General features: G+C 28.3%; 1 protein-coding gene and 1 long non-coding RNA gene across 2 annotated transcripts in view; one reads left to right on the top strand and one right to left on the bottom strand.

The window, feature by feature from the left end:
• The window catches only part of LOC114130386 (fat-like cadherin-related tumor suppressor homolog), a 139,149-nt gene that overhangs the window by 100,401 nt on the left and 22,017 nt on the right, over window positions 1–16,731 (top strand). Inside the window, 6 exon segments of the mRNA XM_027995355.2 lie at window positions 3,303–3,409; window positions 8,320–8,377; window positions 8,380–8,523; window positions 14,311–14,372; window positions 15,090–15,359; window positions 15,947–16,102. Coding sequence (XP_027851156.2) covers window positions 3,303–3,409; window positions 8,320–8,377; window positions 8,380–8,523; window positions 14,311–14,372; window positions 15,090–15,359; window positions 15,947–16,102 — 797 coding nt within the window.
• LOC126551396 (uncharacterized) lies at window positions 12,159–15,034 on the bottom strand. The gene is made up of 3 exons (XR_007605298.1): window positions 14,941–15,034; window positions 12,582–12,686; window positions 12,159–12,429 (listed from the first exon to the last, which is right to left on the bottom strand). It is a non-coding gene; the product is annotated as an uncharacterized LOC126551396 (long non-coding RNA).

The following is a 16,731-nucleotide window of genomic DNA, read 5'->3' as shown; positions in this document are numbered from 1 at the left end:
TTAAGTTTCGATTACGAGGGCTCAACAAAATGCATTAAACTTATACATATTTTATTTTATTTTTTGTACTTACTAAAAACGCACCAGTCACGCACGCTAGTATAATTATGACAACTGAATAATTTCTCAAAGTTGTCCTTTGTATTAGATTTCATTGAATTTTCCGTGATAAATCAAATATTGATCTAAGATCTAAGTGCTTAAAATAAATTACCGTGCGGAACCAATCAAATCGGTTAAGACTGCTTTTAAATAAGATAAATAATTATTTTCAAAAACTAACCAACTATATATACTTGGTAAATATATTCATACAGAAATTTGCATTATATATAAATAGTTCTAAAAAAAAAATTACTTGTACCAGGCAAATTCACAAGAAAACAACAAACAATACATGTTAATTTTGAGAACTTAATTTAAAACGAGTATGAAACCCTTCACAGTATTCACTGATTTAATTGTTCGCTAAAACTATTCCAAGAGAAAATTGCACTGTGACAAGTCATTGAAATAGTACAATTATTGTAAATTACTTCCGAGTGACACAATTAATCGTTAAAAGTTAATTTACAAATTTTGTATCATAACATGCAACGTATTCAGTATTGAATCGCGTTGTGAAATAACTGACGTGTGTACATTTTGAAATTAGGTTAAAATTTCGTTGATATCGACAAATATTAACGAATATAATAATTTTTTATTGATATAAGTACATTTTACAATTTCCGTGCAATTGAATAACTTGTCTATAAAAACAGAATGTTTGCTAAAAATCTACATACACTAACATCGTCCATTGTGTAGGTACATACATCGTAGTATTCAAGACTACGTTTTTCAAACTCTTAAACTCTCGAGTGACGTAATAACATCGATTTTCTATTGTCTAATATTTAAATAGGCTTCTAACGACAATTCATGCCGTTCAATATTCAGTCCACCTATATAATAAACAATAATCATCGACCGACGCGAATTTTATTTCTGGCGATCTAAATATTATATTATTGAACACTCGCATGTAGAGTCCCGTTCGATTACTGGATCCGTGTACAGAGTTGCGTCGGTCGCACAAGTGGAATTGATTAACTGCAATATATCATGTTTAATATCTGTTCGCCAGTGTGATGGACAAAAAAAAACCTAACCGAGTCTACACTGAAACTGAAAGTGTGTACTGATAGTCGTTCGTGAGTTATTATGTTGATTAGCGACGAACAACGACGGCGACGTCCGGCGGCCGTATAGTGACGCTAAAATCAGTACGCGTTTGGACCTCACAGCAATCGATTATTTTGTTATAATATGCATATATAGTGGCCTTGACGGTTGTGGTAGCATACGATATATATAGTATAGTTGTGGTTCTATACTCGCGAGTATTGCGGCGTGAAGGATTTTCTTCAATTACGAGAATAAATTTTCCCGGCCGACCTCTGAAATTTTACGTCACATAAACCTTTACGCCACCACTCGTCCGTCGATCTCGTCGAGTTATAGAAATAACAATATATAATAATGATAATTGCATAATAATCGTTTTAATATATATTATTACAGCAGTGAGTTTACGTGCGAATTGGTTCACGAGTTGAATTTCTAGTCAGCGGTACCATTAAGACGTTAAGACCAATTATCTATAGTCGAATTCGGAAAACCGTGTAGTTGTGTCACGTACAGTCCAAAGGACGATCGATTTTCACAAGTCTTATTAAAATGTCAGTAATCACCATGAACTTAAAATAAAATAATACTACCTGATATGCATTTAACAGTTTTAAGAAAAAGATCTACGTTTTTTGTAATTTCACATGAATCATAAAGTCCGTGGGAATATAAAACCTATCCGGGTTAATATTCCTTACTCATTTATGGTCTATAACAGAATTAAGAACAAAGTATAGGTATATACGAATAACACAAACGGTTATAGTTTAATTAAATAATGTACCTACCAAAGAGAAATTCTAACCCGAAATCATTTGTAATAATTACTAGACTCGTATTATAATATCTGTTACAGTGTCATCGTTATAGTTGTTAGGCTAGACAAAAATATGAACATCATTTAAAATTCCCTCGAAACCGCAAACGATAACACTGCCTCGTTGGCAGATTAATGTGTATATAGACGAAAACGGCGTCATATACGCGATTTCGTAGTAATGCTCGTATAATATGTATAATGCGGTGTGTACTATTTCAGAACGTCGAAGCGGATGATGTTTGCACGTTTGTTCGGAAATAATAACAATAATTCGACCGAAAAGTAAAATGTATTGTGTTCGGACATTTTTCGGGAGAATTTTCAGAAAGTACCACTGTAGAATATCATATATAATGCAACGTCTTTCATTGAAACACGGTTCTCGCCGGTCCATTTCTTAGTCATTCATCACAGACGAAATTATTCGATAACGCGTACTATGTATCCTTTCCGGACGACTAAGTATATCATTAATTTGATATTCTTTATCATAAACACAATCCATAACTCAATCCAAAATTTACATATAATGTACAGACTATACAACTCATTCGTTTGCTAATCAATCAAAATCATGTGTTAAATACGATATATATATATATATATTGTAGTATATACAAAAGAAAAAATAAATTTAATCAGTATCTTCCCGGAATTACATTTTTGTAAAATATCATATCGTAACGAGACAACTCTAAGTCGGATAGCAAAATAGTTGGTTTTTGATCAAGTTTCGAACCTTATACCGGTTTTCTGTCAGCGTTCATTATGACACAAATATTTTCTTTTCGTCCAGACAAGCTGTCTAATAATAATATATCCCCCTTTATGCGTTTCAAAATAAAAGCCTTATTATATATAGTAATTCAATTATACAACACCAAATGCGTATAGCAAAATAAAAAGAAAAATACAAACGTGTATTTATATTTGCTCGTGTTAAGAGCTATTGCTGTGAAAAACAAAATATATACGCCGCATACATTATAATATTATTGACACGTGAAAATATAATATTCATTTTCAAATACACGCGGGAATCGTAGTGGCATTATGTGCTGCAACACTACGATATTTGATTATGAATACGTGAACGGTATATTATACATTTTTCAACTAATCTGTATACTTTTTTACACCCTACGTCGTTTGAACAAACATTAATAATATGATCAGTAATCACATTTATTATATAAATACTTGCAAACATCATGACATTGTTTATTATTATGCGATTTCATGCATTATGTCTTCACTATATTATTGTTTATTTAATTTATTAATTATATTTGTATTATTGTTTTCACAGGCAATATCAGGACAATGGTAGTACTGGACGTGGAGACCAAATCGTCGTATTGGTTGACCGTGATGGCTTTTGACCACGCCACTGTTCCCCTGCACTCTCGACTCGAGGTACGGTGATATTATAACACTAATTTGCATCAATTATTTATGCGGCCGACGGCATGACTGGACGGCGAATGTGTAAATCGAGTGGTGGCTAAAGGGAAGTTGGGGTCTGTGATGTGTGCGTATATATATATATATATTCCGTCGTATGCGTGTGTATATAATACTCGTATGTATATGGTGAACGTTTGAAACATTTATGAACTAGCTTTTGCGAATAACGTACCGTTTGACATTAATTTTTTACGATATTGCGTGACAACCGGAAAACACTACGTTATACAGTACGATTTTCAAAAAACCCCGACGACTCTTGTGCGTTAAGCTTTTCCCGCGGTCGTCTGGTCGTCTTATTTACTCAAACATATAGCTTCAGATTTTCGTAGACAGCTATAGGGTATTGAATGTTCGAACAATATGCCTCACTATAAATAGTCTTTCATTCCCTTTAATATGATTCCGATTTTGTATTTAAACGACTCGATCTCACACGTATGTATTTAATGTACATATAATACGAAAATATGATTTATTTTTTATACATTTTTTTACTTTAGGTTTTTCAGATGATATTTACTTACCTATATATAATATGTGTATATATTATTATCCTATGCATTGCAATATGTGTTCCATGCTCAACGCAAACGAATTACAAATTCTTTATAACTTTTTTAACGTTCAATCGGTTAGTGTGATATTAAAATGTCGACGGAAAAAGCGTACTAAATTCTTCTTTTATATAAAATGTTGGTTCAATCGATTTGGTTCCTTTAAACAGACTCAATACGGGTAGGTTTTTGTTTATAATAAACTCGGAAGTATAAAGAAATACAAAAAGCTGATCCTTATAAAATAAATACGTGAACTTTTATATATATTTTTTTTTCTAATTGTATAAAATCAATATTACTAATTTTGGGCATGAAAACGATGAATTTGTTTGTTTATTTTTTCTTAAAGAAAAGAAAGAGGAAAATAATTTGTTTAAAACGAATAGGTAGTGAAGTATAAAAAGAAAATGTTGTGTTGGTAATCGAAAATTCAGTACACTTACAAAGTATTAATAAAAGGTGCACACGAATTGCCTCCCATATTCATCATACCCATTTATATTTAAAATCAATATATCAATAAATTTGATGGTACTACACTCGTATATTCATTTTCGTAATACGTTAAAAAAATATTATTTTTATTTTTACCCAGCTTTCATCTAAGTTAAAATTTATAATATAATATAACTTTAACCTAAATTTTTATTCATACTATTTAATTAAGATGAATTTAGGTAAATACTAATGCGCTATATATGGAATATTTTTTGTTTAATAATCAGTATTTAAAGTGAACTAATATTCTTTAACTCAGATTTATTATTGTAATTGGAAAAATGCTATCCATTTGTCACATTCTGGAACTATAAAACTAATTCAATCTTCAACTTCAATATCTTTTCTGGTAACAATGTGAATCAAATTGATTCTTTGAAAGGCAATAGTATAAATATTTCTTAATAGTTGTATTTAACTTAATAATTGGGAAAATCTGAAAAATAATTATATTACTAAACTATTTTTCGACAAATTTGATTGTATTATTGTATAATTATTAAACCAAGCTTGAAAATATAATGCAATATCCGCATACATTCTTTAAATTACTATTTAAAAATATTAAAAATAAATACTAGGCACCATCTTTTGCTTTTGCAGTTAAAATATTGACAACATTTGTAAATTATTTTATAGTTAAAAATGTCATTCTTATTTCTTAATATAGACTTTAAAATTATTAATACAAGGTTTATCACGAGTAGTTACCTAGTTCTTGTTAAAATACGAAAATTTAAATAGTATATAATTACAATTTTTTATTTACATTTTATTAAATGTTTAAATGTTGATCAAATTAAATATTTAAACTTAAAATAACGACGTTATTCATTATTATATTGTTTTAATTCAAAATATTTATTGAGGGGACTTCAATTATTAGTATCCACATTGACATTTTCAAAATATTTAATTTTAAGCTATTGTCTATTTATACCACAAACCATCTATATTCACATCGTTTTATGATAAATCGATAAATTTTAATAACAATAATTTATTTATAATATTAATTATACTATGAATAGTAATTAATAAATATGAAGTTTTAAGCAAAAATGTATTCGACCAATATCGTATTACTAATAAAAATATGTATTATTATAATAGCAATTTAAAATATTATATATAAATTTATTACAAGAACTTCTGTCTCCGCTCAGAACTATTGTTCGTATACATTCACCTAATTTTGTTATTTTCCAGAAAGACCTATGCCCTGCAAAATCACACTAATTACACATTAATTTATGGTGTTTCAAAAATAAAAAAAATTTTGATGAGAGGGCTGGTGAAATGTTTGCTAATTATTTATCATTAAATTCAAATTTAAACACATCTATTACAGTGACTCAATGACGAGGTACACTCGACACCAACTGTAAATCAGAGTAGTTCCCACTTAATACTTTTGACAATTAGATCCAATCTGTTACCAGAAACCACTCTCAAAATGGAAAATTGAAACTTATTATTTACTGGTTTTAAAAGTGCATTACACAAAAAATACTTATAAAACCCATACATTCATAATCACTGGACAGAAATAATAAATTATGGATATAAGTATAAGTACTTTCAAAAAAAAAACCATATTGATTTTAATCTTTATTCTAATTATAATAATAATGAATTCTTTTTCTGCAAGTGCAATTAAGTGATTTAAATAAACTTTCAAATGTGTGCTTCTTAAAATATAACTTGAACGGGAATTCAACTTTGTGTATATATAATAGGTACCTATATAAATCGATTTCCTTTGACTTTCGGAAAATCTAGTCATTTAGAATATCTTAACAATGCTCGTTTGAATTTCAAAAATCAAAATATATTGTAATGTACAAAGCAAATGCGTAGAATTATTATTTTTTTTTCACTTCACTTAACACATTTCGGCCCTTCATAATCAAAATCAATTCTTCCGAACATCCCTAGCTGTTTTATATTACATTGCATAGCCGCAGCCCGTTCTAGAACTATTCATTTCCTCCTCATCTTTGACACTTCTCTTTTTTGAGCTTTACCACTCCATAATATTCAAATCATAATTTTTTTTCATCTTCTAACGATTTTACGATTTTACCTTTTGTACAGATCATCTAGATGTGAGTAATCATAATTTCTTTACCGCTTGCTATAAAATAATGTATACGTATCAATTTACAATACTATTTTATAGATTACTCGTGTACATTTAATGACGATAAGTATTATTCTATCTAAAATATAAATGTCAAATCAACTTACAATCATTTCATTTGCTATAATATAATTATAAACCTACCATTCACCATTAAATATATGGATTTATTTGTACCTTTTTTAAGATTCTTTTTCCTTATCGGAAGTTGTCTACTTTACAGACGCAAAGCTAGTTTCGTGTACCTAACTTATATTATATCCAGTTTAATTCTCAACTATACTTGAATTCGTAAACTCATTCAAGAATAAAATGTACAACTTTTTCTCAAACAAATACATTATTATCTATTCGTATTGCTTAATATTTACAACATATAACACTTAAAAAAATAATTTTACACGTTAATAATAAGCCAATATACACACCATGTAAAGGTTATCGTTTGAGTATAACATTGACGGTGACGATATTGCGGTGATATTCCACTGGTCTAAATTAATATTTGGTTAATAAAGTCAATGTTTTGTAGATTTTTGGTATTATTTAATTATAAAGTATTACAAGTACTCAACTTAAAACTAATAGAAGGAGATAAAAGTTTTATAACTAAGTTGTCTTTCTTAGCACTAACAAATATTTTAAGAAAATATATTCAAACTTTTAAACTTTTGAAATGATGAGCGCGCATAAAATTAAATGTATACGTGTTTGCGTACAATATGATAACCTATAGGCACGAATTGTTTATAATAAGGTTCTTCTTTGGTAGTTTAGTGGTTAATTATTAAAATATATTAAATTTGTATGTCTAATAGTCATTATATACATTAAAGTATTAAAGTAATATCGAGTCTTTGCATGCGTAATGCGTATGTATTATAAAATATATCGGTAAACATAATTATGTACTAAAACTTAAGTAATAAAACAAATTATATAAATTCATAAATAATATCAATAAATTTATTTTTAGTAGACTCAGTTAAAAAAATTGAGTACGTCATTAAAACCATACCTATTAATTTAAACGGTGATTTTTTTTTTGCAATTGATAAAGTTATTTTAGTTGTATGAAACTATATTGCAACATATTACATGATATAAAAAGCCTCATTTCTAAAAAAGAAAAAATTACGTGTACTACTAATATAATCTCATCTTGACTAGGTATTAAAACTTTTGTTGTTGTTAACAACTTTAATCGTTAATTTATTTTGTATTTAGTTATCAAAATTGGTTTTTTATTTCTTTTTTCTTTTTTTCTTTTTGTCGTTAAAAGTATCGCTACTGTTATGAACTATAAAAAAGTCTTATAAATAACATTCCCTCTTTACCCTCCAATAGAGGGGTGAAAAGAACTTACACAATATTGTTTGGGTACACAAAATCTGTCTACGTATGCACCATAGTATGTATATATCCGTCATTTACAAAGAAATTTAACATGCAAACGTAACACATAATATTTCCGTCCATTCAAAAGTTGTTTGAATGTGAATTAAGATTGTGTCGTCGCCGGAAATTAGTAATTCTATGGTTGTTACTGTTATAACTATTATTAGTGGTATTATCGGTACCTGCTCATATCATCCATCACAATTACACGTACGGTGCACAAAGATTAATTAAACAATTTTTTGATTTATTATTTATAGGTTTATGTGGAAGTGAAGAACATTAACGACAACGTTCCTTTGACCAAGGCCCCGGTATATTATCCGAAGTGAAGGAAGACGCTCCAACTAACACTACTATCATACAGTTGGAGGCCGAGGATGCTGATATTTCTGATACAAGAATCACTTACAAAATCACCACTGGAAATCCACAATCACTTTTCACGATTTCTGCAAACACTGGTTAGTTTTAATTATAATATTGATGTTTATGTTACATTTATATGACAGCTACGGAGAGTAATTGTTAATTATAAATATTATGTAGTTCGAATAAAACTGTGAAATAACATTAATCGCACACTCAAATAGTCAAATCTAAGGGTCTGTAATTCACTAATAAAAAATAAATTTCACTCATGAGAAGGGGGAAAGGGATAATTCATCATTAAATACAAACCTACAATATGCATAATATATACCTCTGTTCGATCATCTCCAGTGATCGATCAGTTTGCGAAATAATCATTCATACATTCATTTTTAGCCGACTTTGCACAATACTCGACTCTTGGCCCCATATAATTTTACGCTCTCGCTGTCTCTTTCTCACACTATCTCCCTCTTTCGCATTATCTATCTTTCTCTTCAATTTCAGATTTAAAACATGACGTTTCCTTTAAGGTTTCCCTTTAACTATCGGTAAATATAAATAATTCAAAACCCACCTTTGCGGCGTCCAACGATTGTCGGCATCAGCCAGCGCGTTTAACGGGCACAATTTAAAATCCATCCGTGCATTCGTTGTTCATAATATATATTATACACATATGTATACATAGAAAAAGAAAAATAGATAAGTAAACTTCACGTTGTATAATATAGTCCATGCTACAAGCCCAGGTGTCCACCGTAACCAATTAAGTTACATTGTGGCCTATATATACTAGTGAATGCGCCATATACATAATATTATCCATATCCATATTATATAGGCTATATTATTTATATACGGTTAATATGATATTTCGTTAAATTAAATTTGCTAACTTTTTGATTATCATTTCGGATATGATTTTAACGTTTAACCTCGTCACCGTATAGGTATATAATATTGCCATCTTAAGACGTCAAACGCCCTTTCGTACATATCATATATGATATTATAAATATTTACACAATATAGGTATACATATCAACAGACAATTCGTATGGCGTTTATTCGCTCGTGCGATTTACTAATAAGGAGAACTGCGTGTATTAAGCAATGGGGTTGTGGTATATTTCCCGAAAAAGTTTTTGATTAAACTATATATGAGTATAATAATATATGCACATATACGTGGTGGTGCAGACGTACGACTTTTACAGCGAGTAAAACACATATATACCTATACTATAGTAAAATAGTTATCCGCTCAAGTTCGTTTACTACCCTGCTCACCATCACTTACTATCACAGACACAATAAGCGGTCACGTCCCACGCCCCTTTTTTTATGTTATATATGTATTATGTATACCTGTCACTTCTACAATAATGCATATACATTTTAATATAATGCATAACATACAAGGTGATTTTTTCCAAACAGGACACTTTATCAGTAAATTTTCGCGTTTATAAAAATAATGTCCCATTTAGTTATTAAATCACACAAAAAACTAAGTTTTAGCAAAGGAATTCTGATTTCGTTATTCTGTTGTAAAATATTTTTCAAAAATGTTTATTTTTAAGTTAAAAATATTCAATCAATAGTTTATAATTTATAAGTATGTATTAAGCAAAGTAATACAACAGGTATTACCAGCATGTATCTCATGCTTACACTTTTTTATCTACATTTTAAATGCTAATAATAAATAACATGTATAGACTATCGGGTCTTTTTAGATTTTGAGCGATGCAATAAATATATCGATTTTACAATGACGTGTGATTTTTTTGCACCCTTTGGGGCAGTAAAAATACTTTGATTCTATATAGCAAATTGGATCTAGTTTACACTTTAGAGAGGTCAAAGTTAAAAATTCCTACCAAGTACATTTTTTATAGTCAGGAAAAACTAAAATAAATTAAGGAAAAATTAAAATCATTATGCAAATTCAATGTTCGACAAAATTGATTTTGTTTTTTTTTTTTGGTTCAACTCAAAAACAAACCTTAAGTACTTGAAATTTTCACCAAATGTTTTTAATGTTTAAATTACTTTTTACTATTTACGATAAAATGTTCAAAATATTTAGACTTTTTGAGCTACTTATAAACATGAGAAATTATCAAATTTTAGTTGTATTTTCTAGAAATATCAGTTTAAAATTATTTGCTAGATAAAAATGATTGAAAATCTATGATCACTCATCTGATCATCCATTCTGATTCATGAATTTTAATTAAATTCATATTTTTTTAATAATAAGTATACCTACCTGAAATTTAAAAATGTAGTATTAATACTTTTTTTTCAACCTATGTATATAAAAAAAAATTTAACGTTAAGCCAAATCAATTTTTTATAAGCATTTGAAGTTTATTTGAGTTATTTTTACGTTATTGGATATTCATCTATAAAATAATTATTTTTCCTCAAACAATTTTTAATATTTTGTTGTATTTCAATAATAATAACATTATATAATAAAAAAACTATTTACTGAGTCAACATTTGTGAAAATGTAATCATAAAGTTGTATAAAAATATTAAAAATACATAGACACATTTAAAAATTATATATATTTTTATGTGCATTGAATATTAAAATTTTGATGAAACAAGCAAAATCACAATAAATTACTAACTATTTCGTAGTTAGAAATTCAAAAATACTTTTCACTTTAAATCTAAGTTTTGAAAATGTAATTTAAGATTCTTAAATTTTTAAGTGTTCATTCTGAAACCATAAAATCTGATAAATATATAAAGACTACAATTATTTTTTTATAGACATTTTAAGATCAAATTTAGACGAAATTACTTATTTTAAGATAAATAATGATGTTAATTATTTTGTTATAATCTGAAAACATTATTTGTGGAAACTTAAACATTTACATACAATATATTATTATTATTATTATTATAAATTTTACTATTCCCAATAAAATTTTTTATTTTTTTTGAGATATTATTATCTATTTATACTATGAATCTATTTTTACTATTTTCGGTATTTACAAAAATATTATATTAAATTATATGTTATATAAGTTGATATAATATATTATAATAATTGAATATCAATATAATGAATGCAGTATTTTTGGAAAAAATGTTATCAACCTATACACTTATACTAATAGTAAAATAAATCAAAAACATATCACGAAATATACTTAGTAGTATTGGCTGCAGACCGTCTCCGCTCAAAATTGTTTTTCATATACAATGTATATTATTATTAAAATTTAACACGCCTATAATAATAATCTTTCAAAACCTAATTTATAGCAGAGTGGTATCCACTTGCCTACCTTTTTAATATTTGTATATTGAAAAAATTATTAGCACAAATATTATTATAAGGAATTTAAAAAAAATTTACTATTTCAGACGTAAAAATAAACTTAAAATAAAATTGTTTAATGCAATTTGTTACAATTTCAAATTAAAAAAAAAAAATCCAAAAAATATAATAACTGATAAAACGATTGCTTTTTAAAAATAAATTGCATAATAATATTTAAAACTGCATCATAAAAAGTGTCGATATATCGACATTTGTACACAGTTTTCACCCCTTGATTCGGAAACGGTTGACAGGATTATCGTCACAAATCTCGTTCGCATATTATACATAATATGGTCCACGTTAAAAATAAAAATTAAACAATATTTAATCTCCGATGTGTGTTATCTATAAAAAGTAACGTACTATGGTGTATTTTTTATCTGTTTTCCATTCGATAGTAGTATTTTTTTTTAAACTAATTTATTATTTTTTACATATATAGTTACATAGGGATAGGTATAGATACATCTCTTGCGTATTGTAATTCGAAATATTGTATTTACGTATATTTGTTTATAATTTTTTATGTTCATGAGCAAAATAAATTATCGTTATTCGCAATTCGGTCCCTTTTTATGATTATCTGTCATATTTTGTTTTACAGCCGTTATTGTTATAATCTAGATTAGTTCGTATATATCTACAAAAAATATATATATAATATAATAAATTTCATTCATATATTAGTTTGTGTCGGATGTATGGATTATAATAACATAACGTCTAATAATACATTTGTTAATCTAGTTAAAAATCTGACTTGAAAACATAATAGTCTCTATAAATGATCACCTGTCAAATTGTATTCCTTTTTCCTACCATTTATCGTTATTGCATGGGGATAAAAAGATCCCATTTTATTTTTGTTCGCTTCCGATTTAACAGTTTTCTGTAACACTTAGCAAAAAAAAATACATTAAAAAAATATGTTATTATGAAAAAAAAAATACACATCAAAACTAACTACCAAGTGCTGAAACATTTGGTGAAGTGAGTTCACCATTATGCTTGTGTGCGTGCGTGCGTTTTTGTCGACATATACATAATTATGTACTGTATGTTTTTAAGTATATCGATTTAGCGCATTTTCTCTTAAGTTTGGTCAATTATTTTTAACACTTTGCACAAAATGAATGTTCCTTGATGATTATTTGAACAAGTTTTAATTATTAAACAAAATACCATTATCCAGCTAAAGTATGCTTAAATTTGGTCACCGTGAATCCTATAAGTTCCACGAATTAAACTTCCGATACAAGAGTTTGATAGACTAGCCTATATATAATATTTATGTCTATGTATACTCATACAGATATTATATATGTTTGTATATTGATTTTGAAACAATTTGAATTCATTGTTGCACATAATCCAAAACATGATCGTCTAAACTCGATTATTTTAAACTTAAGCACAACCATTACGGCAATTACCATAATTCAAATTATCCTCTGGACATTGGCAAAATAATGGTATGCAAACGCACCATCGATTATATATGTACAATTAGGTATATTTTATGTATATATATATATATGCATATAAACACACAGTCTTTAGGGTATCGTAGGGCTTTAATACTTGTATATTAACTTGAGAAGACACTGATATATTTTACGACCGTTCGGCCGATAAGTTAGCTCTAGCGATCTCGATACACATTAATTAACGGTGTTAATAATTTATTGGCGTTTCTAGTAGAAATAAAGCTTTTATAATATCCAGAAAGCAACCGCTTTGCCACAATTAATCTATTATTCATTCATAAAACGATGACTGCACAGTAATACCCATATTATCCAGGAAAAAAAATCGATAATTCGTATAGATTATAATATTATTAGAGTTTTAATATTATTATGACTTTAATCACTAATTTAACTTGTATAATTATAGGGTAAATAGACGAAAGAAATTCACAAAAAAAATGGTTGATTATCGTTGTTATTTATGTAATCATTCTTTAAACTTTAATTGACGCGCAACATCTATGCAGATTTAAACTTATAAAAAGCACAATTTGAAAAATATAAACACTAATGTTACCATATTACACGTATAACATATAACACATAACACGCAATATCCTTCATAATAAGTATTATATTATTACACATGACGAGTACTTAAACAATAATTGGTCGACAGTAAATAATTACTATATCTAATTACTAACTCTAATTTTTGCCTCACTGGTGAAATAATAAACGGGATACATCACGTGCGGATAAGGAAAAGGATATAATTATAGCGTGTACGATTTTGGAAAGCACAAAAGGACATCATAACATCACGCAGTTTTAGCCTTTAGGTAGGAGTAGAGCTGATGCCTATTGTATTCGAACCGACGTACGACGGGAACATGTATATATATTTACCCGTCATTCACATTCATTAAAGCCCTGACGACGATACGATAGGAAAATGGATGGGGTTGCGTAGAAGATTCAAAATACAATTGTTATCATTTTTTTTTTTTAATACGAACTAGCGATAACAAATATCTACTTTTTCTTTGCAGGTCTCATAACCACTACTGGACGAAAACTAGACAGAGAGACTGAAGCAGAACACATACTAGAGGTAATAATATACGTTTGTAATAATTATCATGTATAATATATTACTATAGTTTAATAAACATAAAACAGACTAAAACACAATTTCTTAGTAGTGTTTAGTATTTACATATACGAGTAGAATACCAAATAGGTACTGCCGCAAGTGTAATTTTATTATTACTAGGTATATGTGTCTGAGTTTATACTGTTAATGGATGTATTTGTTTTGGATAATAATATTTTCATTCTTATAACAACTAAACAAGCTCTTTCTCTACTTCCAAATACCCGTAAAATTATGGCAATCTTGTGCTACGAAATTCAACGTTAAAAACACGCAGCAGGTTCTTTCCAAAACCACGTTATTATTCTTTTTATGTAATATCATCGTCTCCTCACCCTATGCAGATGTTTACACTTTTTCCCAAAGATATTTTAATTCACAGTTTTAATTATTTTTAAGAAAAGTTGTTCTTTTAATTCGCAAAAAAAAAATCCATTGTTATAAATTTCAAATTCTCTAAACCAGCGATTTAACTCGTATAGAACTGTTTGTTTTATAATCGTATTACTTAATAGTTTATACTTACCCATTCCTTTGGAGGAAGGAGGCGTTGTCAGCGATCCTATGCGTACACAAAACAAATCGTTTTGTCTTCAAATCCGTCGTCGACATATTTTAATTTCATAGAATCATTATAATAATATCAATATTTATTGACTGTTTTCGCCACGACAGGTAACGGTCATCGACGACGGCATACCAGTTCTCTCGTCCACCACCAGCGTAGTGATCACGATCGAGGATGTTAACGACAACGCTCCTGAAATGTTAAAAAAGGCTTACCGATTCAAGATCCCCGAAACACAGCCCGTGCAAGAACCGTTGGTCCAGGAGAACAGCACAGCTACGGCCACTGCGGAAACGGCTGAAATTGACGAACTGCTCGACAAAAAGCCATGGACGTGTTTCGGACCCAGTGACATCGCAGGACCAGCGTTGTTCAGGGTCAGTATAATAAATATCTGTTTATACTTACAATTTCAAGGCTTTCGACGTGTTATAGTGTTCCTACTGCTGTATATTCAATAGTTCGACACTTAGGCCCTATAAATTATCGAATAAAATGAATTGTTAATCAATCTAGCCTTATATTTATATTTTTCGTTTGAAAATGTTATAAAAAAAATTTAATTAAGTACCAGTATAATAAAATAAAAAGTAGATTATTTAATTTTTTCACGATGTATCTGACTAAATAAGTTTTTTGTATAGACAAATTATCACCCTGTTTATTCTACGTGGTTTTATTGATTGTTTTTTTTTTTTTTTTTTAAGATGGATAAGCGAACTTTTAGAAGTCATTTTAGAAACTATCTAGTGATTGCCAAAAAAAGTTTTTAATCTCCCCCTCCCCATGTTTTCATTTATCACTTTATCTATGTATAAATACTTTTTAAACAATATGACCCTATTATACTTAAGTTAAGTCATCCGTGCATCACTATAATATAAAAAATACACATTAATCTGCAGTGATAGTCCATGCAATAGTTTCCATGGTTTTTATACGTATTTGTATATGTGTTTTATAGATTGTGGCCAGTGACAAGGATTCTGGAGATAATGCTCGGTTAACGTACACTATGAAAGCCGCACAAGGATATGACGATATATTTTCCGTGGACCCCGACACCGGTGTAATATATTCAGACCACTCGTTTCGAGGGAACCAAGACTTTTCATTCTACGTGAGTATAACTCATTTCTACTACCTATAATAATTGATATTTTAATAATTAAAGAATCATTCTGGTGTATATGTATATAAAGAATGGGAAAGATAATAAAAATAATAATAATAATCTATACTTACTGCGTTTGTCTCGTTTGAATCCGCACATTAAAACCGTGTAGAACTAAGACATTTTGTAATGGCTGTTATTTATTGTTCAACCACAAACCACCACAGTATAATACATATATAGAATTATAATATAATTGATCCATTTTAATTTAACATAAAATATGATGGGAATTTTCTTTTTTTACAAGTTTATAATTTTTGATGGCATTAAAATCTATTACTGCAGTTCGAAGTAATAATCATATCTGCCTCTTTAAACACCCGTAATGTAATTTCATAAATTGTTGTTATAATTAATTTTACGACGCCACGAGATATCATTATTGCATTTAACAACATTGATTAAAATCAATACCATTCTGTAAACTATTTATTATATATATTACGAGACAGTCAAACAATTACATTTTTTTATCATCAAAATAGATAAATTAAATACGTCATACACTGATAGAAATTATTTTGTTCTTTGTTATATTTTATTCTTTTATCCATTCATATTTTACACACAAT

Source organism: Aphis gossypii, chromosome 3, assembly GCF_020184175.1.
Source record: "Aphis gossypii isolate Hap1 chromosome 3, ASM2018417v2, whole genome shotgun sequence".
Classification (NCBI taxonomy): Eukaryota; Metazoa; Arthropoda; class Insecta; order Hemiptera; family Aphididae; genus Aphis; species Aphis gossypii.
The sequence above is the reverse complement of the archived record's forward strand: the minus strand, read 5'-3'. Positions and strand labels throughout refer to the sequence as shown.